Source organism: Egretta garzetta, unplaced genomic scaffold (genome assembly GCF_000687185.1).
Source record: "Egretta garzetta isolate BGI_Z169 unplaced genomic scaffold, ASM68718v1 scaffold193, whole genome shotgun sequence".
NCBI lineage: Eukaryota > Metazoa > Chordata > Aves > Pelecaniformes > Ardeidae > Egretta > Egretta garzetta.
Genome location: NW_009259117.1, coordinates 579,023 through 602,296, shown reverse-complemented (window position 1 = coordinate 602,296; position 23,274 = coordinate 579,023). Strand labels below are relative to the sequence as shown.

The 23,274-nt window shown below is 39.0% G+C and overlaps 1 protein-coding gene across 9 annotated transcripts in view; it reads right to left on the bottom strand.

Annotated features, from left to right (window-relative positions):
• Positions 1-1,916: 1,916 nt before the first annotated feature.
• JAKMIP1 (janus kinase and microtubule interacting protein 1) overlaps positions 1,917-23,274 on the bottom strand; it is a 105,504-nt gene continuing 84,146 nt past the window's right edge. For 4 of the 9 annotated variants that reach the window (XM_035891111.1, XM_035891109.1, XM_035891110.1 and 1 more), the window contains exons 19-22: positions 22,579-22,782; positions 7,719-7,784; positions 4,948-4,992; positions 1,920-2,016 (exon numbers count right to left, since the gene is read on the bottom strand). In XM_035891111.1, coding sequence (XP_035747004.1) covers positions 1,984-2,016; positions 4,948-4,992; positions 7,719-7,784; positions 22,579-22,782 — 348 coding nt within the window. In that variant the 3' untranslated portion in view covers positions 1,920-1,983. Of the gene's footprint in view, positions 2,017-4,947; positions 4,993-7,718; positions 7,785-16,420; positions 16,442-22,578; positions 22,783-23,274 lie in introns of those variants that run through there. The other 5 variants (XM_035891107.1, XM_035891113.1, XM_035891108.1 and 2 more) reach the window with 3 other exon arrangements.

The following is a 23,274-nucleotide window of genomic DNA, read 5'->3' as shown; positions in this document are numbered from 1 at the left end:
CTTTGCCAAGTGAATCACACTTTCCAACTTCTGTTCCTTCATCAGCACCTGGTTGGGTTATCCCTAGCTCTGTTTATCTCCAGCTATGGTCATTCTCTTCAGAGCAATGCCAAAATTCTTCCTTTTGCAGTGAAGACCTCATTCTTCCACATGCTGTCATCACACTACTAAAAGCTTTAACTAAAACATGAAAAATCTGTACTTGAAAACACATTCTCTAAATGCTTGTTCCTTTTGAACAACACATTGTGAGCAACACATTCTTTTGGGGATTGAGTTTCCAAACTTCTGTGTGATCCTTGTTTCCAATTTAAATTGTGCTTGGTACCAGGAAACAGGGTTATTCAGACCCTCGCACGAGCCAGGTTGCGGCATCTGACTGAGTTAATCTTGTGGAGTGCCTCAGCTCCTTCAGCAGGTAAATGATCTCGCCTGGTGATTCTTTGTGAAGAGGACATCTCTGTACTTCAGAGCCTAAAAATTATCTGAGAAAACTGGCTTCTTTCGAGGCTGATTCCTGCACCACCAACAGTGAGGTATTCAGTTGCTGTGAAAAATCTTTTGCTCATCTTTCTTTGTGCTGCCTTGGTTGTTCTTTGCCTTATGATATTTTTTTCAATCACAATTTCCAAATTTCCACTTTATCTGATGTATTATCGTAACCATCTTATTCCACTCATGTTGGAGTTCAGTGTGTCCATGGGAGCAGACTTGTTTCTCTGTAGCTTTTTGTGTAGCCCTTTTAACACAAAGATGATTTTCAAGAAAATATGAGGGAGGAGAAAGTTATCTTTCAATATTGTGCTCTTAATATTTTCAGCTTGCCACAGCATTCCAGAAATAATTAAAATTATCTATTTCTTCATATCGCCTTTCCAGCTCTGAAACAATGATTTGCTTTTCTCTCTCTGAAAGAAAAGCTTAACCTCTTTGAATTTTCTAACCATTCTCCATCTTAAACAAGTCTTTTCAACTTTCATTTTTTCAGTCTGTGCTTCACCCAAAATTTTTCTTGCAGTTCAGGGGGTCAATGTCCTTGACTGTTTATCTACCTCTGCTGGTTGAAGTTGTGCCATTTTTCTTCCGAGTAGCTAATGTCAAGATTTTTTTTTTTTTTTTTATTTCACCTGGGGAGGATGCCGTGATTTCCAAGTATTTATTTCCAACTATTTCTCTGCTTATCACATTCATCTGCAAACCCGTTTCCTCCAGCCCCTCTTTGTTCTTAAAGAGATAACTGAGCACAACGCATCATACATTCTCTTATCCTGACCTCTCAGGCCACCTTTGGATCTTCCATGCTTCCAGTGCTATCTTTACAAGTTATTGCCTTAATTTTCAAGAAACATTCAAAGAATAATTTCTCCCACACAGTTCTTACCCACTGCAAAGTTTTCTCAGTTCAATCTACCATCTTGCCTGTCTCCAAAACCCATCTCTTCTCCATTTGTGGATTTCCAGCTTATGAATTTAATATGAATTTTACCACCACGAGCTTGTAAATCTCTGTTTGTTTCCAACTTTGAACAGTTTTTTCCCTGTCAGGTATTTACTATAGAGAACTTATTGTCAAACACTTAGCTTTTTTATATAGATACTAAAAAGGAGATTCTGTGTTTCCTGGGTGAAATGCAAACCATGTTTGTTGAAAGCATGCAGTATGGAGACAAAGATCTCAGTACTGTAAGAAAACCATTTGGTAGATAACAGTTCACATAGCAGCCAGTAATTGCACTTGTATTTTTTCCAGTGTTTGGTTGGTGTGAAAGTGTAAATTCTGATAAGATTTTTTTCAGTGTTTATGATGTGCTGGTCCTTATTTGATTATCAAATCATTCCAGCTTGAAGCCATACCTTTAAAAAAATCTCTAATTTTAAATTTAAATATTTTGCAGCTTCAAGTATTATGCGAACTGTTTTATGAAAAATATGCACCAATTTAAAGCTGCTCAATAAATATTTTCTATATTTTTGCACGTGGACTCAGCTGTTCACTCCATAGGTCCTTTTAATAGCCTGCATACAAAACAAAACAGAAAACAAAAACAACAATAAAAAAAGAAAAATTCTGCTGAGTTTTAGATAGACAACATTAATTTAGAAATAAGTGTTGGCATCCAGCCCTAAATTCACAGACACCATAATCTCTTTCTAGATGTTTTATATTAGCTTCAAAATAACAAGAACCAAAATTGCTAGCAGTAACCACCTGGTTTACCTTGAAATAATGAACAGTGTTTGAGTCCAACTACAGTTATGTCTCTTAAAATAGGCTTTGCTGTGTTACGTTAATCAGAGTCAGATTCACCTCTGGGAAGATGAGTTGAAGGAAATTGCCCTCCACATGAGCACTGCAATATGATGTGCACTCCTTTAACTACTTAAGTAGTTGCTGTTAACAGGAAGAATAGCAGGTTGTATCAGCACAATGTATTTTCTGGAGACTAATTATACTTGTGATTTTTTTTTTCTTTTATTTTTTTTTTTCCAGAGGGGAATCATAATAGCATCACCTGTATCAGCATGGAAGCCTATAGATCAGGTCTAAGCCTTGAAATCATAAAAATTCTTGAAAAAACAGTATTTGTGTCCTGGTTTCGGCTGGGATAGAGTTAATTTTCTTCGTAGTAGCTAGCATAGTGCTGTGTTTTGGATTTAGTACCAGAAGAATGTTGATAACACACTGATGTTTTTAGTTGTTGCCAAGTAGTGCTCAGACTACTCAAGGACTTTTTGAGCTTCTCCTGCTCAGCCAGGTGCATAACAAGCTGGGAGTACACCACAGCTAGGACAGCTAACCCAAACTGTCCAAAGAGCTATTCCATACTATAGAATGTCATGCTCGGGGCGGGGGGTGTAGTCAGTCGGTCGGTCGTGGGGAGAGTGATCGCTGCTCAGGGACTGATCGCGGCTTGGGACGGGCTGGGCATCGGTTGGCGGGTGGTGAGCAATTGCATTGTGCATCATCCGTTTCATATATTCTGTTATCATTCTCATTATTACTATTATTATTATTTCCTCTTATTAAACTGTCTTTATCTCAGCCCTTGGCTCTAACCTTTTATTTTCTTCCTGATTCTCTCCCCCATCCCACTGAGGGAAGGGGGGGAATGAGCGAGCGGCTGCGTGGTGCTGAGTTGCCAGCTGGGTTAAACCATGACAATTTGAAAATAGCCTAAATGGAATTTTAAAAATGCTGTTAATCTCACTAAGTTCATACAATGTTCATAAAGTGTCTCTAAACTTGGCCAGTATACTTTTTACAGTATTTAAAAACAAATATGTTCATCTAGCCGTTAGCACCACTGACCAGGACTGGAGTGAAAAAGCTGGATGAAACTCGAAGACACAGTTTGGTGACTTCCTTTAACATTACTCTTTCAACCTTACATGAAGCAAAATAGCATCTGTCCTTTCCGATCTCCATAGAACAGAAAATTCAACTCAAACTATGGTAAGATGAACAGTGTACCATAAGGCTTCTCCTTTCTTCAAACACATCTCTATAAGCCTATGCTCAATTTTCGACAAAATAAAGGAAATTTCAAAAGGAATGCTCAAAATGCTGTAAAAATATTGCTCAATTTCAACTAATTTTTAGCACCCATCTAGCAACCAAATGAAAGCTACTGCACTTGTAACAAATCAAAAATACCGTTGGATCACATTCCACCCATCTGCACCTGCCATCATTATATTGCAAAACATAAACAATATGCAACAATTCTAGTAATGAAAGACCAGAGCCAGTTCCCAAGAGCATCAACAGAAAGGTGATATGTGAACGTACTGGGAGCTGAAAAAAACCCCCAAAAGAGCCCATGATAATGCAGGCCTGATTTTTCAAAAGTACTTGTGATCTGGGCAGAAGAAAATACTGTTTCAAGCTTAATGTAAGGTAAATATAATAGCTTTTGTGGGCAACTATTGTCATCGTGTTCATCATACGGTATTTGATAGCAGCTTCAAAGAGGTTGATTAACCACATCTCCTACTATAAGGAGATTCCATGAACATAATTCATAACAGATGCCAAAGAAGAAAAATCTTGGAAAAATTGTAAAGGTGAAAACATTGTGTATTTTCAGTTTAAAAACAAAACAAAACAAAATGACAACAGCAACAACAAAAAGACTATGTAAATATTCAATAGTTTTAAACCATAGCTTAAGCCTCTAACAGGTTGTTGAGTTACCATCCTTGCTGAAAGGGAGTGCAACTTGCATTGCTCCAGGGAAGAGGGCTAGGACTGATTTTCTAAATCATATTTCCCTCTTGTTCTGTGTGAAAGGTGAGCAATTCACTCTGTCTTTTGCATTGAGCTGAAAGGAGCAGGACACTGTGGAAAGGATAGTGGGAATGATAGTAGTGTCTCAAGGGAGACATGGAGGTTTCTTATCCTTGCCCTTCCCATGTTGCATGGGCACATGGAGGGTCAGTCACAGTGCAAACTTCATATCACCTCATAAAAGGGAATAAAAGTTTATTATTTCCTAAGCTATTTCATGGCTTCAAGGATCTTAAGAAAGTAAAATGAACTCCTTTTTTGCATGGGTGGTTAGGCTTACAGGGCATTTCAGAAAACAAAACTGAAAACCAAACAGTGTTGGCCACCTGTATGACAGAAGGCAGGATCCTACAGCAATACCTAAACTTTAGACAAAATGTACCTGCTCTGCAGAATTGAAAAGCACCTACAGCAGTTAGGGCAGTCAGCCTCTTAGAATGCTAATTCATTTCTTGTTGAAAACTCCATGACCTTCTGCAGAAGTCTAGGAGGTAACTGAAGGCATCCAAGTCACATTTTATAGGTTACTCTTCCACTCTGTGCAAGCAAAACCAGTACACCCTCCCCCAAGGTTTCAGAGTCTTATGAAGACAATTCTCAAAACATGGCAAAATCTAAGAGTTAAAAATCGAGTACCAAGAAATATAAAGAATACCAACCACACGTCTTGGCTCAGTTGTGTCATCAAGGCCACAGAATGAATGCTAGTGAAAAAAACAAAAAAAGGAACAAAAACTATAACATAAGATCAAAAGAAAATGAGGAAAAAAGAAAAGAAAAAAGATGTAAGATATGTAATATGAAATCCAATGACATTACAGCAGTTAGTCTTACAGCAATATTAATTGAGTTGATCTGAAAGAGAGATACAGTATACCAATCTGACTCTAAAAAGGCGTAACAGGGTACAAAATTCAGTATTTGAGGACAGCTTTAAAAATGGTAACATTTGTGGATTATGTAACTTCAGAAATAATAGTCTCAGCTCTGTGACTCGAAGCAAGTACTTATAATCATACACCTGAGAGCTTTCCTGAACCAAGACTTACCAAGCCAAGGGCACAAGCTAAATGCAACTTAAATGGTAGAATCAGTTATGAGAAAAGCATGGCATGTTTAAACAGCACTTGTTCCTCATGTATCAGCTTGTAGAATAAAACTGAGATTTTACATTATTCTTTTGTGTAGCTTTAGAAGAAGGGAATTTTGCTGAAGAATCTATAGGGTAAAAACACTGTCATCCTTATGTTCTGATTTTACAGAATTGTACATAAAACTTAAAAATTGAATCCATTCCTAAGGGAAAATAAAAAGCCATACTTGTGACATGGTAACTATAAGTGGTGCATTGCCCTTAGCTACAACCTGCAATGAGGCTCAGCTATAAATACTGCCCTTCCTTCAGAAGCATAAGACTTGTCTCCACAAGAAACTATTGTGCTCAGTATCAGCAGCATGTAGATGCCAGTCTGCACCCACTGACATATTAAACCTTCAGAAGAATTAAGAAGAAGTATATCATTCATCGATTCTCAATCTGCCTTCAGGCAGTCAAATTCAGAATGAGATTAAATCCCAAGGAAAAAAATTTGAATGTAACAGACAGAAGGAAGCCCTCCACCCATGCAGGAGCTGAAGGATAACAGAAAATGAGGAAGCTTTTTTGAGGTCTCCTGCTAATGTTGCATTAAGGCAAAGAGAACGTTAGTAATTTTACCTCCTTATCAGCTTTCTGCCAAGCTTGTGATTAAGCTGTTTCTTTTCTGATAGTTTTCCTATCCATTGCACTGACGAACCAGCACAGACAATGCTAACTTCCATTTTCAAAATGAGCAGTCTGTCTAAAGCAGTGCCTACTTTGTAAACTGTAATGACAATGATTAAAGGCTTACACCTTGGCAATCGCAAGGTCTAGAGATTTTGATGGTTTAGAATGGGTGCGTAAACCCTAATATTTGCAATAATTATCATGTAGGGATATCACCTGTCCCTCAAGGTTTCTCTATCTTGAGTTAACTGTAGCATCTTAGATATCACTGGCTGCTAGGCAGGAACATCTTCAGGTATAACAGTCATCCAGGGCAGAAGAGGGCAAAGGCAGCTAAAGAGCCCTTTAAGGGCTGGATACTGCTTATGTTTCTCTGCTGGTCGGAACAGGGACCACTGCCTCCCCGATGGATGCAGACAGACTAGCCCCAGCCAGGGGGGAGTGGGGCTGATGTAAAGTGACAGCAACAGCAGACAGTCAAGCTCCTCACAGCTCCTCTCCTGGCTCTGCCACAAGCCCAGCTGGATATCATGGTTCAAAAAGTGCAGGACAAGGTACTGCAGAGGGGGGACAACTACTTTGAGAGCAGAAGGGGCCAAGGAAGCTGCTGAGGGAATTGGAGTAGCTGCTAGAAGTGTTTTACCCCCAGAGGGTGACACCGGGGGGGATGCCACACCCTGAGAGCAGAGGAAGGGATGGTGAGATTAGTGAAGGGTGAAGAAGAAACCTTCCCACATCCAGCGTGCTGCTCCTCAGAGCCTCTCTCAGTCCTGCACACCCCACTGACCTCTTCCAGCTCCTATTCAGAGTCCTCCAAAAGCCCTCCTTTTGCTCTTTTATCCCATTCCAATCCCAAAAGAAAAAAAAAAACAATGACTGTAAACTCCCCGAACTGCTCCATTCAGCCCAGCAGCAGGTTTGTACCGATACGTACTGGAGAAAACCAACCTGAGATGATGTGACTCATCTTGGGATCTAGGCACTGGTTTAGCAAAATCAGCGTCATTAAAACACTTTGCTAGAGCTTAGAGAAAGCCCTGTTGTCAGCCTATGCCCTGCAGAACAGCCTAAACTCCAGAGGCCTGGGAAACACTTGAGCCCACGATCCAGGAACCTCATGCCATCTCTCACTTGGGACCCCAGTGACCCAAATACATTTGCTGTCCTAAGTCTCAATCTGATCTTCTTCAAAAGAGAGGAAAAAATGGATCCGGGATATTAATTTGAAACTTGTTTCTATCTTAAAGCAAGATTTTTTTTTTTCAGTGTTTGCCACACATGCCTCATTAACTTCTTTTTCATTTTCAGTATTTGCAAGTTTTGCAAAGCAGTGTTTTCTGAAGAACGGGGCTGAGCTAACCACTTCTGTCAAACAGAGACAAATCTTTGTGTTGTTTCTTGATCTAAACCACAGCAAATTCTCCCCCTCCTAGTCTAGTGTCTTTCCAGACCCCTTGATTCCTTTCTGTACTTGACAGAAAACCTGGATAGCAAATAATTTTGAGCATATTAGGGACAAAGCTTCATTTCATGCAGCAATAACTTGAACTCAATTTTTATCTTTCTTGTTTTAAAACAGATTTCATTATATTAGGTAAAGTATTATTCATGTCAATGTAATGTGGAAAAAAATCCATTAGCACTGCCCAGGCATTTATTTACCTTTTCCTCAATTTCTTTGAGTTGCCTCTTTTGAAGTTCTATTTTATCTTCTAGTTCTCGAATTCGCTGGAACACAAAAAGGCAAAATAGAAATTATTATACCTAATTTGAAAAATATATTTAAAGAAGATAAGACATAGATTAAAAACTAAGAGAACAAATGCCCATTATTAATATAAGAATTCTTTTACAGTTATATTAGGCAGGTTCATGGCAGGATTGCTCCACATTTCCCTGAAACCATGGCATTGTAAACAAGCTGCACATTTAGAACATTATGTTTACTACCAGGAAGTCTAATCATCACCACTCATTAATCATAATCTTAACATATACACACAGACAATTCCAATTAGCACCAAAATTCTTAGAAGTACAACGCTTCTTTCTCTGGAACTGCCGGAAGTTTTTCTACATACCTAGACAGCCAGCAGATGACAATACTACATTTCATTTTATCTCTCTATTTTCATTTCCTGTTAAACATATCTATGTTTCTGGCATAGTCATGCTATAGCAGAAAACCAGAGCACACAGGTTTTCAGACCATCACCAAGACGCTATCCAGAGATTCAGCTCCATCCTATTACCAGAGCCACCTCCCACCAGAGTCAGAGGCAATGTCCCCTTCAGCGTAGCTCTCTGTATTTTTAAGGATTTTCCTTGTTCAGTTCCACAAAGGTTCTCCAAAAATAGGACTGTTGTTGGACCCACACATCCTATTTTACTTCTGTCCCCTTGTTTCCTTTCTATAAGTAATGCTTCTTTTCTTTTTTTTCCCCCTGAGTTTCTACATCAAGAAGATGCATTTTATTACACTTTCGTTATATTGTACTTGTTACAGATAAAGTAGGCTAACAAATATTTTTCCTTATAGGCAGAAACCTGGAATCTCCTACTAACAGCCACTGGGAATCAAGGAATAACTTTATACTACCACTTTTTTTTCAGGATTAACTACCTGACTTTTGCCTGGCCTACAGTAGTTAAGGTTATTAACAGTTCCTGAATTTTGAAAGAGAAATCATCATCTAGTCTGATTTCTGTGTGCAGGCCAATAAAACGAATGTAGCAGCTGCTGCACCACTCCCAAATTATTTTACTACTGCCAAACTGATTTGAACAAGAGTATCTCTTTCAAAACAACATCCAATCATTATTTATAAACCTGTGTGATCAACCGACGTCACCAGTTGATGACCTGCATTCAGTTCAAAGACCTCGAAGAGTGGGAAATGCCCCACACTCATGGTAGCCCAGGACAGTCGCAGCAAGGCAGCAGCTGATCCAATGACCATTTCGTACCAGTTTTGAGAACTACAGAGTTTAGCCTGAACATTTCAAATCTAACCTAGAGCTACGCCAAAGATGAGGTACAGTTCACCTCGCCGAGGGCATACCAGTCTGGACACAAATATTGCAGACAGGTCACAAGCAATAGCTTTGATATTGTTGCTGCTGTTTTAAAAGAAAAAATTTTGTTTAAGCGACTGTTTTGAATATTATGCGGTCAGAGTAAGTCAGTCAAAACCTCCACTGTATCACGCTGCGTAGCTCAGAGATTTACCCAGATAATAAAAAAGCACAAACCAGATTACCCTCGTGTGACACAAGGGCACGCAGCTTTGCTGACAGTAACAAATGCCCTGAGTACAGAGCTGTATTAATTTCACTTTTCCTCTATTACATTTGAATTGATTTATACTTCATTTGAATTGATTTATACTTCATCTACTCCCTGCTCAAGGCAAGTCTATCTCTCCAGCCATCATCTTGATATACTGTATGTACCAGGAATATTGCAATCACTGTAAAAAGCAGTGGCATGAGAAGCAGGCAGGTGTAATCACCTCTGAGACCTCCGGTCCATCAGGTTACACGCTTGTTTCTCTCCCACTCATTTCAGCTATGCTGATTCCTACTTACAACCACATCCCAGAGCTGAGTGACAGACTTCAATGCACTGGGGGTCCTGTTACGCTCTGTGATAGAATTTGACCGTAGTGAGATAAGTGGAGAGAAGCAATGTTTTTAAGTACCATTTTCACCTTCAAGATTTATCATGTAAGATATTTTTTCAATATCTGCTGAGAACTTGCCTCCAGAAAAAAAAAGGAAAATAAAAAAAATCTCACCTCAGGGTTTACAGCAAGTGTTCTTTTATAAAAGCACATGTTAATTAGGATAAGATGGCATTTTTCAGATTTGGGAATTCTGTTAATTAAGTAAAAATTGAGATGTTATTACTCCCTTATGAATATTTAATCTTTTCAAAAGATTACAGCTATTCAGCTATTCTCTCCAGCTATTCAGAAGTTCTAAAAAAAAAAAAAAAAAAGGGCTGAGGCTTCTGTTTTCTAATTCCCACCCATAACCCATCCTAATTGTTAAACTTTGTGAGACAAAAGATAGAGAATAGTTTCAAGGTGAAGAAATGTACACTTTCCTAAAAATCAGTTTAGATACAAAGACAACCTAGCCATTAAAATGGAATACGCATAGGGTTGAATTTCTTAGCAGAGAAAATCTACAAAATAAATCCTCAAAACAACTAGATTTATGCCAGTAAGGCAGACATATACAGGGTGGGTATAGTCCACAGGGCAGATATTTACACGTATATGTGTCCAGACCTGCCACCTAAGGCTAGTATGTTGAAGACAGGTGGCTCATGTGTCAATAGCTGGCATTGCCCTGATGTGAGTGGCAACCACCGTGACAGAAGACTTATGCTGCAAATGAGTAAGATTTTGTAACCGACTTCTTTACTACAGAAATTAAGAGTTCAAGCCTAGACAGATCAGAATTTGTTCTAAAACACAACTGTAAGCTGGAATTTTCCATCAGGTATCAAAGCTTGGGGTTGTTTACTTGTAGATGTTTACTTGCTTTCCCCTGGCCGATTGTAGGGAGGATTAGCCAGGAGGATGAAGTGGGCGTTGCTACTCCCATCAATATCCTCTGATTGCACAGGGTCAGCACTGGAAGATAACCAGCCTAGCTCAGCTATTTATATATCCTGAAAAATCTGATTTAACTCATTTCTCTCCATTTAATGCAGAGATGGCCTTAAAAATATATAGATATATATGCAATATATTGGCAGGAAAAACCAGAAGTACATCTACATACAGTATTTAATACATAAAAATAATTATTTTCCCCCATTGTACCTATCTGTGTTTACAGCATTATCTTGATCATACAAAGAAAACCATTTCCGAAATACTACTTTAAAAATTACATGTAAGCTACATGCAATAAGCCTAGCTTTAACAAAAAATAAAGTATCTTCTAGAAGCAGCAAGAGATGTTCTACTGAGAAGAAAATCACACAAAAATTACACATACTAATTAAAACCAAAGGCAGGACTGCTTGAGATTCAGTATAAGCACTTAGATTTTTATCTACTGTTCCTTTTATTTGCACGAATTAGCAATCAAGAGGATGTGGACACGCTCTCAGGTTTTCAACACTTGATTAGATGCTTCCAGTGAATTCTGTTTTGTTTATGTTTGCAAAAGCCTAACTGTGACAACAAATTACGCAGAACTATTTTATTGTTATCAAGAAATTCTACCTACTTTCATGCTTCAGGGCATAAATTGATGATCAGTAAGCCAAGCTTTTCCTATTATGTCATATAGAGTTATAACAGTTGTGCTGTAAAAGATGCATTCAGCTCTACCCTTGACAAGGCTCTTGGGAATTTTGCAGGGTAAATCCAGAGCATTTTCAACTGCACAAAAGACTGTGTGACGAAGTAACAAAATCTACTATATCTTGCTATCAAAACACTGAGAAGTCTTAGTTGAGAAGAAAGCCACAGGCTGTTCTTTTGTTTATACTCATTTTTTAAAAAGGGAGGGACAGAAGACATGGATAGATAATCTAAAACCAGTACAGTTCTTATGCTTCCTTTAAACCCCCTAGCATTGGTCACAGCCAGAGCGAGGATTAGGGACAAAGCGGAGCGGTGTTCTGCTGGGTTCTAGCAATTCCTGTGTTCCTATGGTTAATAGCTGGCCCTCGGTCACATGAGTGCACCTTTTTGGGACTGACAGGATTCATGGGAATAACACAGTGTTGTCAAATCATGGGGCCATACAAAGGAATTACTGTAGGCAAACAAAGAGCCACAGTCCCACAAAAATAGTGCAATGAGACTGAAACCATGAAAGAGAAGAGGACAAACGTTAGGGACATGGATCCTTAATGCTGTCCACCTCGACTGCATTCAAAACCAACCTGCCAAAATAATGACTACTAATCTGTCATTGATTTTATTGCAATAACAAATAAAACCTCACAAAACTTTAGGATGATGGAGGGGTAGATTGGTGAATACTCCATTATTACCTTCACCCACACGGTGCTCCCCTGAGGTTTGGAAAGAGGGTTGGATAAGCATTCTGTCTCAGTATGGCAGGCACCTACTTGACGAATCGTCCTTCCACTAGCAATGATGTTTGCTGCCACCTCTGAGTAAGTGCCTACAAGCATCCAGAGAGCAGCAGGGGCTGAAAGGGCCCCTCCTGCTGTATTGAGTTAACACCAGATGGCTCTGCCGGCCAAGCTACGGCTGGAACAGCAACTTCAGCTCTGGCAGGAATGAGGCTCAGCTGTGAAATCCATTTACATATGTACAACATATGCCTTACTTACTACTTAAATGCAATTTGAACAGACTTTTAAGTTCCATTATAAAATTTTTCTTAATAGTAGTTACATATACATTATATATACAAAGGTAGGTGGCACAGCTATAACCCTGACGGACAGCTTAAAAATGCTAGCAGTTAGGTAAGAGAGAGAACATCCAGAAAGTTCAGGCAGCTAAAGCATACATTTCCTTTGGAAGTGCAAAGACAGGCATATGACTGAAAGTCTGCTGAAGCCCCCCGAACACGGCACTACGTATGACATTACTTCACTGAACAGAGCCGTAAAAGGGAAGTTTGCCGCCAGTCATTTCCAAGTGTACAAATGTTAAGTTCACTGACTGCAGTGATCATATACTGCCCCTCCTCTTCAACCCAATGCCCTTGACAAAGGGCTGTCAAATTGCCCAAAAGTGTGAAATTAAACATTTTTCTCAGCAGAAGATTCCCAATGTGCAGAAATAACCCTCATTTTCTTTCACTTCATGATGGGAAGTTTGTCCTTCTGAGAATCGGGATACACTTCCTGAAGTGCAATTATTCACTTAGCAATTACTTCTCGTTGGTAAACTTGGATGGCAAGTGCCCTTGGTGTGTCTCTCAGTACTGGTAGGGAAATTAAGACAAGTCAGCTCTGAAGTAGCAGAGGGCTGAGACACCAAGATGGGACTCTACAACATTATTACAACCAGCAGTTCTGACCTTCCTCCAGAAGAGGAGTCTCTAAGTTTGCATGAAGCATTGCTTTACAGATCGTATGCTGCCTGAGCTAGCCTATGCAGGACCAATTCAGATGTCCCTGCACCTACAGCTCCGTTTTCCTGACAGTTGGATAATCTGCCTAGAGATTTTTGTTTTCTAAATGCATCCAAACTCAGCAAGAGGCTAGATAACCCTAGACGCAAACTCATTATTGTCATGAATCCCTTGTACAAAGGTGCGAAAAAAAGGGATAATACAGTTTTTAAAACTGAATTAAAGGCAATAGGATCCTTGCAGACCATTCAAATTAGAGGTCAGGTCCAATGGAATGATATTAATGCATTGCCAGTGGAGAACCAGCTAGGTACTGATTTAAAAAGGGAAATTTCTGTAATTTCTTTTATAGTCTGGCTCCTGTGGCTATACTGCAACGTCAAGGTTGCAAACCACATCTCTGGGATGTCTGAGGAATCAAGGTTTAGGTGAAATGCAAGCAGCATGATGGTGGATGTGTGCCTGGAAATATTACTCTCCTTTCACTACCAGAGAAATTCCAATAACACAGGCTTAGAAAACTCAGCCTGCATTATGGAGCAAAGAAATACAGATAATGAAGCTGATATTTGAAATTATAGTATTGCGTTTCCATTACTTAACATCATTGAATGGTTTAGCCAAAACAAAAATGTTACTCTATTAAAAAAAAAAAAGTTAATTGCATTCTCACATAGTATATGAAGTGCATGTGCCCAGCTTGCGTTACAATAGCAATCCATCTACATTAGGCACCATTCCATTAATACAGTGCCCGTTGTAAAGGAGCGCTGAAATAAATGGAAATCCTTCGGCTGAGCTCAGTGAGCCCTGGATTGCAGTCTCAGAGCTATCATTTTTCTGCTGCAGGTAATACATCAGCCCAGTAATGATTTGTCATCATTTTGAGAGTTTGTCATGGGAGGAACTTCAGGATTACAAAGAAAATTGATCTGAGATGTAATGAAGTGCCCTACTACTGTAAGATGCTAGGTCCAAATTTCCTCCACCAAGCAACCAAAACATGCATTTTTCCTCATTTGTTTTTCTTTTAGGATACCTCAAATTCTGATGAGAATTGGACTGTGTCTTTCTACAGTCACATGGTCTCTTACACACATTCTGGTTTTTTGACCTGATCTCCCAGCTACCTTTTTAGCAGCAAAAACAGATTCTGAGAATTTTGGTGGTTTCTGTTTATTGGATAGTGATGCAGGCTAGATGTTTCTTCATCCAAGCCTTTTCTCCTCCCCAGTTCACTCACAGCATTACCCAGTCATTCACAGTCCTGAACCAACATCCTGGATGGCTTCAAATCCTCATTTGGCTTTGCCAAATGGAGAAAATGCTAGCAGGGAAGGAACTTCTGTGACAAGTTTCATCTTCCAGATAACGTGGACCACATCATCCTTCACGTAGGTGTCAAGCTGCAGAACTTATGTTCTCTTTTCCTAGGTAAGTGTGTAAGTACAGAGCCCATCTGAATAAACATACTATTTTACTGACAGTAACATCAAGAAGATCAATTTATCTGACTGCAAAATATGCTCCTTGCCATGCTACTATAGTTGTGAAAACACAGGAATGTACTAATCAGGGGATTTAGAAATCACCTTAATAGTTCCTGTGACACACTCTTATTGGATTTACATTCATCAGCAAATCCAAGAAAACAATTTGATAATTTTAGCACAAAGCAGACAAAGAAGGATTTGCTAAGCTGCTTAGAGCCTCGGCTCTGAAATGTTGGAAAGGTTCAGGTTGATGTACGTTCACCGGATAGGCAGCATGGATGGACTATATCAGATGTGAACCCTGTTTTGAATCTTTGAAGCCACTTTGTGATCAAGAATGCATCTCACTCTGCAGCAAAATTTAGCAAGGGAAATATTTTATCAGTCTGACAAAGGGAAGAATCAATATTGTTTCATTACATCACTATTTTAAGCAGCTTCTCAACACTATTAAGACAGAGGTATGTATGATCTTTAATAATGTGAACAGCATAACTATGTTACATGTATAAATTTAAACAAAGATTAATATAAACTGACTTGCCTTTAGCTATTTTTCAAATCACTAAGCTGATGGATAAAATTCCTTAATGAAAATAAATATTTTATTTTCTTGTTTGTTTTTTTCAAACCTAATGCATTTTGTCAGCTGTTTAAAAGCCTCTACTGTGTTTACAATATAATTTGCATAGGTAATTGCCACTTGCATTTACTCAAGCTGTTGGATCTGCTACTGTAAGGGGTGTGGATTCAGGAATCCAAATATTCCCTTAAGTCCCGTATTCCTAGAATCTGATTTTGCATACTGGTCATAAGGAAACGAGCACGCACACTGGTACAGCATTCGCTTGAGCCATCGTTGTTGCCATCTTGTTTTACTTTGTGAATGATAAATTAATATAAATTTCACCCAGTTGAATATTATAATAATAGATCATTTTGGACATTCTTTACTTCTCTGATTCTCACCAAGGTCTTTCTTTACATAGCAGGTAAAATTTCATTCCTTTCTGTGTTCTGCAGTCTCAACCATGATAATCCAATTAGTAGTTACTGAAGTAGGAGAATTGTTCTTGTTAATCTTTATTATGCATTTGTAGTTTCTTTATTTGCCTTCCTGAGGAGAATGAATCTTTTAGCAGATGCACTCAGTAGTAAATCAGTGAATTTTATAAATGCATTTAGCTTAAAATAACTCTTTGTTATAAGCTGATACTGAATTACTGTATGCACATGAAGGTATGACTTAGTATTTACCAGTAAACTTGATTTATTTTTTTTTTTATTAACACTGAGAGTCTTTTAATTTATGCTATATTAAAACTACACCATACATTCATATCTAACAAGAATGTTTTCATTAGGGAAAAACAATAGCTACAGCCACATTAGACTTATATCTACACGAATGGCTATTCTAAGTCCATGTGAGCTCATAAGACAAAACACCTTAAAATTGACTCCTTGACAGCCTAGACTCATTATTAGGAAAAAAAAAGAGAAAAAAAAAATCATGTAATATTTACTTAACATTAAATTTAGATTATTTTACACTCTGATACTTAAATAGCAAATCTCCACATAAGTAAATATGTATATATGAATCTTCACTTCTGTAACAAACTTCACAACATTTTCTATTTTAGACTTGCCTTTCCTCAGCTCCCACTGGCGCTTCCTAAGAAACATAGGGTATTCAGGATTTCAGATGAGAAGATTGCAGCATTCAAATTTCAGATGAGAGTTTTCTTGATTCCAATATTACTTTAAGGCGTACAGTTTCTCTTAACTTGAGTACAACCTCAATCACACCTTGTTTAGGACAAAGGGAGCAGACCTTTCAGATATATTTTGTAGGTATTACACCAGTCCTGCTAGCATCACTTATTCAGATAAGTAGCATCACTAGGGCAGTTAGCAAAGCAGGCATGGTTTAATAGGAAGCCTAAATATACCAAAAACATATGTAAGGAATCACTGTAAGATAAACATATAGAAATTACTAAAATCAACTCTCATCTGCCATGCACGTCATCTGTGGGAAATTACAGAAGTTTATTGTGATATTGTCATTACAGCAGCAACGATGCCTTGAAAGACTGAACATTCACTCCTTCATGACAAATCAATACCACAGGTCAACTACAATTAACCTAATCATGATGTGCTTGATGAATACAGATGGCAATTAGGCAGCTATGATATCAGATGCCTTCAAGAGCAATTAATGAATATGAAAAAATACATTATCAACAGTCATCTATTATATGTTGAGCAGCAAAGCACAGAACATTTCTCAACTGCAAGCATTAGTAATTGCAAAAAATATCACTGGTTGCACTATGTATTCCTCTTCACGTATAGTTGCATGCAAATAGCTGGGAATGAACTTTGCTAGCACCTTAACACTTCACCTTTAAAATAAAAACATTAAACCAGATCGTATCTATATAGATTGGCATGGAAAATGATCTGAGACTCCCTCATTATTACTGTGTAAGTAACCTTAGTAGTAATATTTCTACCTACTTTCTAATACTAAATTGTGTGACAAAGCTGTGAGTTTTTGACCAAACCATCCTCGATGGCACAAGGTAACATGCCAGAGGAGGTGATGTCTTTAATTTGTCCTCTCTGACCCAAAGAAATGTGCCAAAGCGGACAAATTTAAGTCAACACCTCCTCATGCCTATCAATGAGGAATACTGAGCATAGCATCCTCCCTCACGAGACTTCCCAGCCAAACACTAAACCTTAATAATTCTCCTTGGGTGAAAAACAGATGTTCTATCAACTGTAACAGATTACACAGCAAAGGGAAGCAGAACAACTGCTGGATTTATCCAAGCTTTACCTGAACATCCATAGTATATCAAGTGGCAAATCTCAGGTTCCTATTTCACACTCACAATTACTGTTATTAACAAATAAATTTTTTTAAATTTAGGTTTTCAGAAAAAAAACAACAAAACACCAAGTGTATATTCCAAATGGCTGAGCAAACACAATCTTATAGATAGAGTGACATCCAACCCTATGGATATATAAACAATCTTCTCTCCAGTGTGAAAAAGGTGTCCCACCTATGAGAGAGCAGGGAGAACTCATGGAGGAATGGCACCCACTATAGCTTTGTTTGACCTTAAGCAGTAAGAACTTGGCTCTTCTAGTCAGAAAAAAAAGAAATTAAGAAACTTACTGAAGGAAATTAGTTTGGTGTTTCTCAATTTCAAGCTATATTTATATTTTGACATTTCAGGATGAGAAAAGACATCACTGCTTCTGACTTTTCCTTGGTGTTCATGAAAAAAAGTGCCTGAGGCATCACATTTGAAATGAATCCTTCTTTATGGTGGTGAAATATAGAGGTCAGTTTTGAGTTATACCTGTTTTGTCCTAAAGGATTGTCCTATGCCTTCTTCTAGTAAAACATGCAAATAAAGTGGGAATTTCTGCTTTTATTACCAATGAATAATTCAACATGGTCATAGGAGTAAATGCTATAGTTTAAAGAAAAAATAGTTATAATATTTACAGCTATATTTCAACTATTTAGAGTTGGAATTTGGATGCCTTCAGCACTCCATAGATGCATTATATTCAGGTCTAGAGCTGAAGCGGTTTTGTTTTACTCTGTAAAACTGAGCTCCACCCAAGAATATTCTAACCCAAGTTAGAGTAAAACACCCCCACCTTAGTACAGTACTACCGTGCAACTCAGAGAAAAAAACAAGTTTCACACTTTTTGATGATACAACGAACTAACACATCTTTTCTATTTCTTTTTTCTTACAATTTTATACAAAGATAAGACTGCTATGGGAAATTATTGGATTACTTTAATAAAATCTGTCTCTCGTGTCCTTTCTGATTGGCAGCAACCATTTTTGGAACTGAGTGTGTGTCAATCTGCTGTCCTTCAAGGATTTTTTAGCTTCTCTTTGTATTTAAAATAACTTAAAATGAAATCAGAATAAATTCTATTATAAATTTTCTTCATGTTTGAATACTGCCAACAGGGCAATTTGAATTAATCTATCCTAATTTAAAGCCTGATGCTGATGGCTTTCCACAGTTTCTTACTCCAGAAGCAGCTACAGTCAAACCAACAGGAATATATTTCAAGATAGATGCCATTTGGTTTATATAAAGCATAATTTGACCTTTAAATATTTATTAATTTCAGCAGATAACACAATCACTATGTATTTTTAAGGCAATTAGCCATTATGCTGTGTGAATTTTTTGTGGGTTTTTTTTTTTTTGGGTGGTTGGTTTTTGTGGTTTTGGGGTGTTTTTTTTTAGTTTGCTTAATGAAGAAGTTGGTAATAGTACTTCAGGAACACGTTGTATTGCTCCATTTGAAATGTTTTTTCTCAGAGATGGTTTTTATAGCTACACCAACACATATTTTTCTCTCTCTCTAGAAATGGCTTAGCATTTTATATATAAATGAAAAATTACCCTTCTTTACAGAACCTGCTAGTAATCATTCTTCATATTTTCTAAAATGCACAAAAGTGCACTGCCACTGCACTGATAAGAGCATAAATGTTGCTTTTAAATGATGAAGTTCTGCTAAAAATAACCCAGACACTGATTGACAAAAGCTTATAATAACAGTGTAGCTCAATGAGACATTTTTGATGGCAATATATGCAGGAATGGCAGTTGAACCGCATATACCCTATGGCTAGAAGCAAATATCACAAGCTGCTCATGACAGATTTTTAATTAACATGTTTTGCCTCCTCCGAATAGAGAGGATGGTGTAAACCAAAGCACATTCTCTGACTTAAAGGGAGTACTATCAATATACTTCAGCTGAGGATCTGTCCCCCAGACCTGCATGTTCCACTCTGGGTTTAATAAAAGCGCTGTACGCCATAGCAAGCAGATCTAATCACAGTCTGTGTAATTTGGCTCCACAGAGGCCTGGTTTCCTTAATGCGCAATGAGTATACATGAATGGTTCCATTTATATACTAATGAACAATAATAATGTGGGGCTATACATGCCCAAGATGAACAAACCTATCAATTGTAAAACAGGGCCTAACATCCTAAAATATATTTATTTCCCTGGAACAAAGTCAATACCCAGTGGCTAAGAACTAAGGCTTTATATCTGGACAAAGAAGCACACATAAAGCAGCACAGGCTCACATTTGGACAACAGTTTACCCACTTTCTTATGCACATCCCCGTCCCTTGCAGACAGTACATTCCCTAGCTCTGTAAAACCAGCATCTCACAAGCTAAATCCTGAAAGTCCCTGCATGAAGCAGTTCACCTGTAGTGAAACCCTGCAGACCTATCTGCAGTGTTCATCACATGCCTTGCCACTTCTCAAGTATGGTCAAGGATCACTTACATGCAGAAGGACAGAACTCCTCTTTCTCCATCATGAGACCTTCTTGGACCCCCACTCTGCATGTCTGACAGAGACACTCGGACTCAGAAGGTTGTAGCCAGCCTGCCACGATAAGCAGAGCTGTTCTTTTGAAGCCCTTGTATCAGCAAGACCAGAAGGTAATGGAAGCAAAGAAACAGGCCTTCTGGAAGTGATCAAACTTCCAAAGTTTCAATGAATTTGGAGCTTTAGTGCATGGTTTCTGTTTCAGGGAAAGTTTGAGAGTGTTTACAAGGACATTCTGCATTAAGTCTTGCAGGTCCATCATGCTGTCATACCATTCTCTATGACCTCCACTTCGGCAGAGTAAGAAGGGTGGCGCATACTGTAAAAGCACTGCAGGCTGTGCAAATATGACAAGGTCTAGGCTACAGTTTTGCCAGAAGAACGTGTAATGGGTGCTTTCTAATGCTGCAATGTCAGCAAAAGAAAAGAGGATTCATCAAATGTAGCATCTAGGGATGCACTATACTTAGAGCAGCTTCATCCGTACCTTAGAACTCTGCCAATGCAGTTATGCTCTCATTTTTGTAGCATTTCAGCTGCTGTCATCTGCTCATGTAGATGAATGTAACCCTAGGAGAATTAGCCCTGTGACATTACTGGTCCATGCTAGGGTTTTGTTTGTTTGGTTTTAAGCCATGGACATTTGCATACAACTACTAGGTTATCAGTGTTGACCACTGGTGCCATAAGGACCCAAAAATACAACCTTCAGGAAGAAAACAAATGAGAAGAAGAAACTGGACAAAGGATTTCAAATGCAATCTGTTAACCTCCCATACCCCAGGCAAATTAACTACCATCTTTGCCTTTGTTTTTCCTGTCTACTACAGAGGGGAGTTAAAAATAGATTACTAAAATACTTAGCTCCTTATTAAGCAGTAGCATTCAGTTTAATGTGTCCTGCAGGGTGGTAACATTAGCATGTCTAATGAGATGGGCACAATGCAAAACTAATGACACAGTATAAAATGGATCTAGGGACAGGTACATAAACATCCATGGCTAATGAGACTACGTTTACGCCAGCATTTTTGTCCAGAGCAGGAGCGAAGTTTTCTTCCACACTCATCATATTTAACTTGATGTTGTGGAGCACATGAACTGCACTCAGCTGACGATGTACTCCAGATGTGCAACTGAAGTGCTCTGACTGAGAGTGAGGAGTCCATGGGACCAAACGGAATATAGTCCGAATTAAACCCCTGATATCTGGCTAGGAATTTGGTCTATCTGAGAGACTGGCAAGATCCCCCATTCTCACTAATTTTCAGCTACACTAATAACATTAAGCTAATAACTCCTGGCTCCATCCTTATTTACCAAATTCCACTGGTGCTTACCTTCTCCAGTTTTCTGTACACCATCACTGATCTGACACCCATTAAAAAAACTCATCTTCTCATCTCAATGTTACATGTTCCAAAACAAGGGAAGACAGTGAAAGAGCAAGAGAAAGGAGAGTTCTAGGAAGTCAGAGCTCAGCTGTAACACTGGCACCATAAGCGCTTCTCATCACTGCAGGATGACGGGAGAGGAGCGCAACAGTGCCAGGTCAGTCCATTACGTCATTTGTGGTCTGTATTAATGCAGAAAGCCAAGCTGAACAGAGAGAGGCCTGGACTAAATTAAATGTAGTCCTTGCTCCAGTAACCAGCATCTGAGAGAGCAACAACATCCTGAACATGTCTACATAGCATATACAACCTGCCATTCCAGATTAGCACAGAAAGTAGTTAGAGCAACCAGAGGGCAGCCCTCAAGATCTAAGACATCTGGCTGCATCTTCCAGAGGTTACTATAAAGAGGAACCAAAATCCTTAGGAACAACTATTCTTGCTGGAATAATTAACACCCTGAGACACGCAGCTGTCTTCTTTCCCTGAATATTTGCACAGAAAAACTAGTAATCCTACCAACTGACTCTTCAGAAAATAATTACCATGCTTGCCAGGAACTTGCCTGAATTCAAGTTGTCAGTATTTGTCCTTAAGGAAGTGGCCTAGACAGACAAGGCTTTTCTGAAAGGCATGAAGGCTTGTAAATGGCCTCTTAAAAGACTTGCTATGACTGCCTCTTTTTTTTTTTTCTTTAATTTTAAAAGATTTCACAAATAGCTAAAAGAAATAGAAGGGGGGAAAATAAATTCAATTCATGTAACTCCTGCTTCTGCCTTTCCTCTTTTCATAGCGTTACACTCTCACAATCTTCCATTCTGGCTTTTCCTAATTTAGGCCTTAAACTTGCAACAAGCTCCCCTTGGAGTCCTGTGGAAGAGTGTGTGGTTGTACACACATGAAACAGATTGTGCAACAGGACCTTGTAGTGAGACAGTGACCCCTTTGGTGTGTGTACCGTGCCCAGTGCACCCAGGTCCTAACGCTGCTCCTCTCCTTGACATGGGAGCAATACAAAGAATAGACCAAGCGTAACTCAACGAGGTGAGGGTGAAGCGATGCTCTTGTATGGGCAGTGGCGGCAACCACAGAGGCAACACCAACAACGGGGGGCAGGGAGAGAGACCCGGGATTACCTGCTGTGCCTGCTGCAGCAGCTCCATTCGCTCGTGCAAGATCTGGCTGTCAAACTCACGGCTCTGCCTCAGGATCTGCCGCCGCACCTTCTCCACTGCAGCTCGCAAATCCTCCCTCTGGGCTTCGGTCAGCGACTCGCTTGCCCGCCTTCCTGGATCCTGCTGCAGGGCATTATACAGCGTGGCTTCCAGCTCCTGGATTTTCTAATGCAACCCAAATCACATACAGACAGGCTGCCATTTAAATCCAGCAAGCAAACGACCCACCAACAGCTAGAGGAGAAGGCTAGCAAGCGAAGCCTTAGGCAGGAGGGAAGGATGGACACAGACAGGTAGACAGAAAGCGGCAGTTGTGAGCAGTGAGGAGCATTCCACACAGAGTGCACGTAGCCTCCCAGCACTGATTTACACCCAGGCAATGCGTCCCATTCTAGTAAATGATTGATTTCTTCTGTTTAGGAAAGATTCAGATGATAGGTCTGTGCTTGATACATAACAAACCCCCAACACCTGATGCTGAACATTACAAAATTAATGCAAACTAGCAGATTCCCTTCAACTGCAACTGAATTGTTAAGCCATCCTATAAAATAAAAAGCCCACAGGGTGAACTGTGAACAACAGAAACTTTACTGTCTCCCTCTCTCTGGCCCTACTGTCCTGCCACCCATTGCTCAAAGTCTATGTCACTGGCTT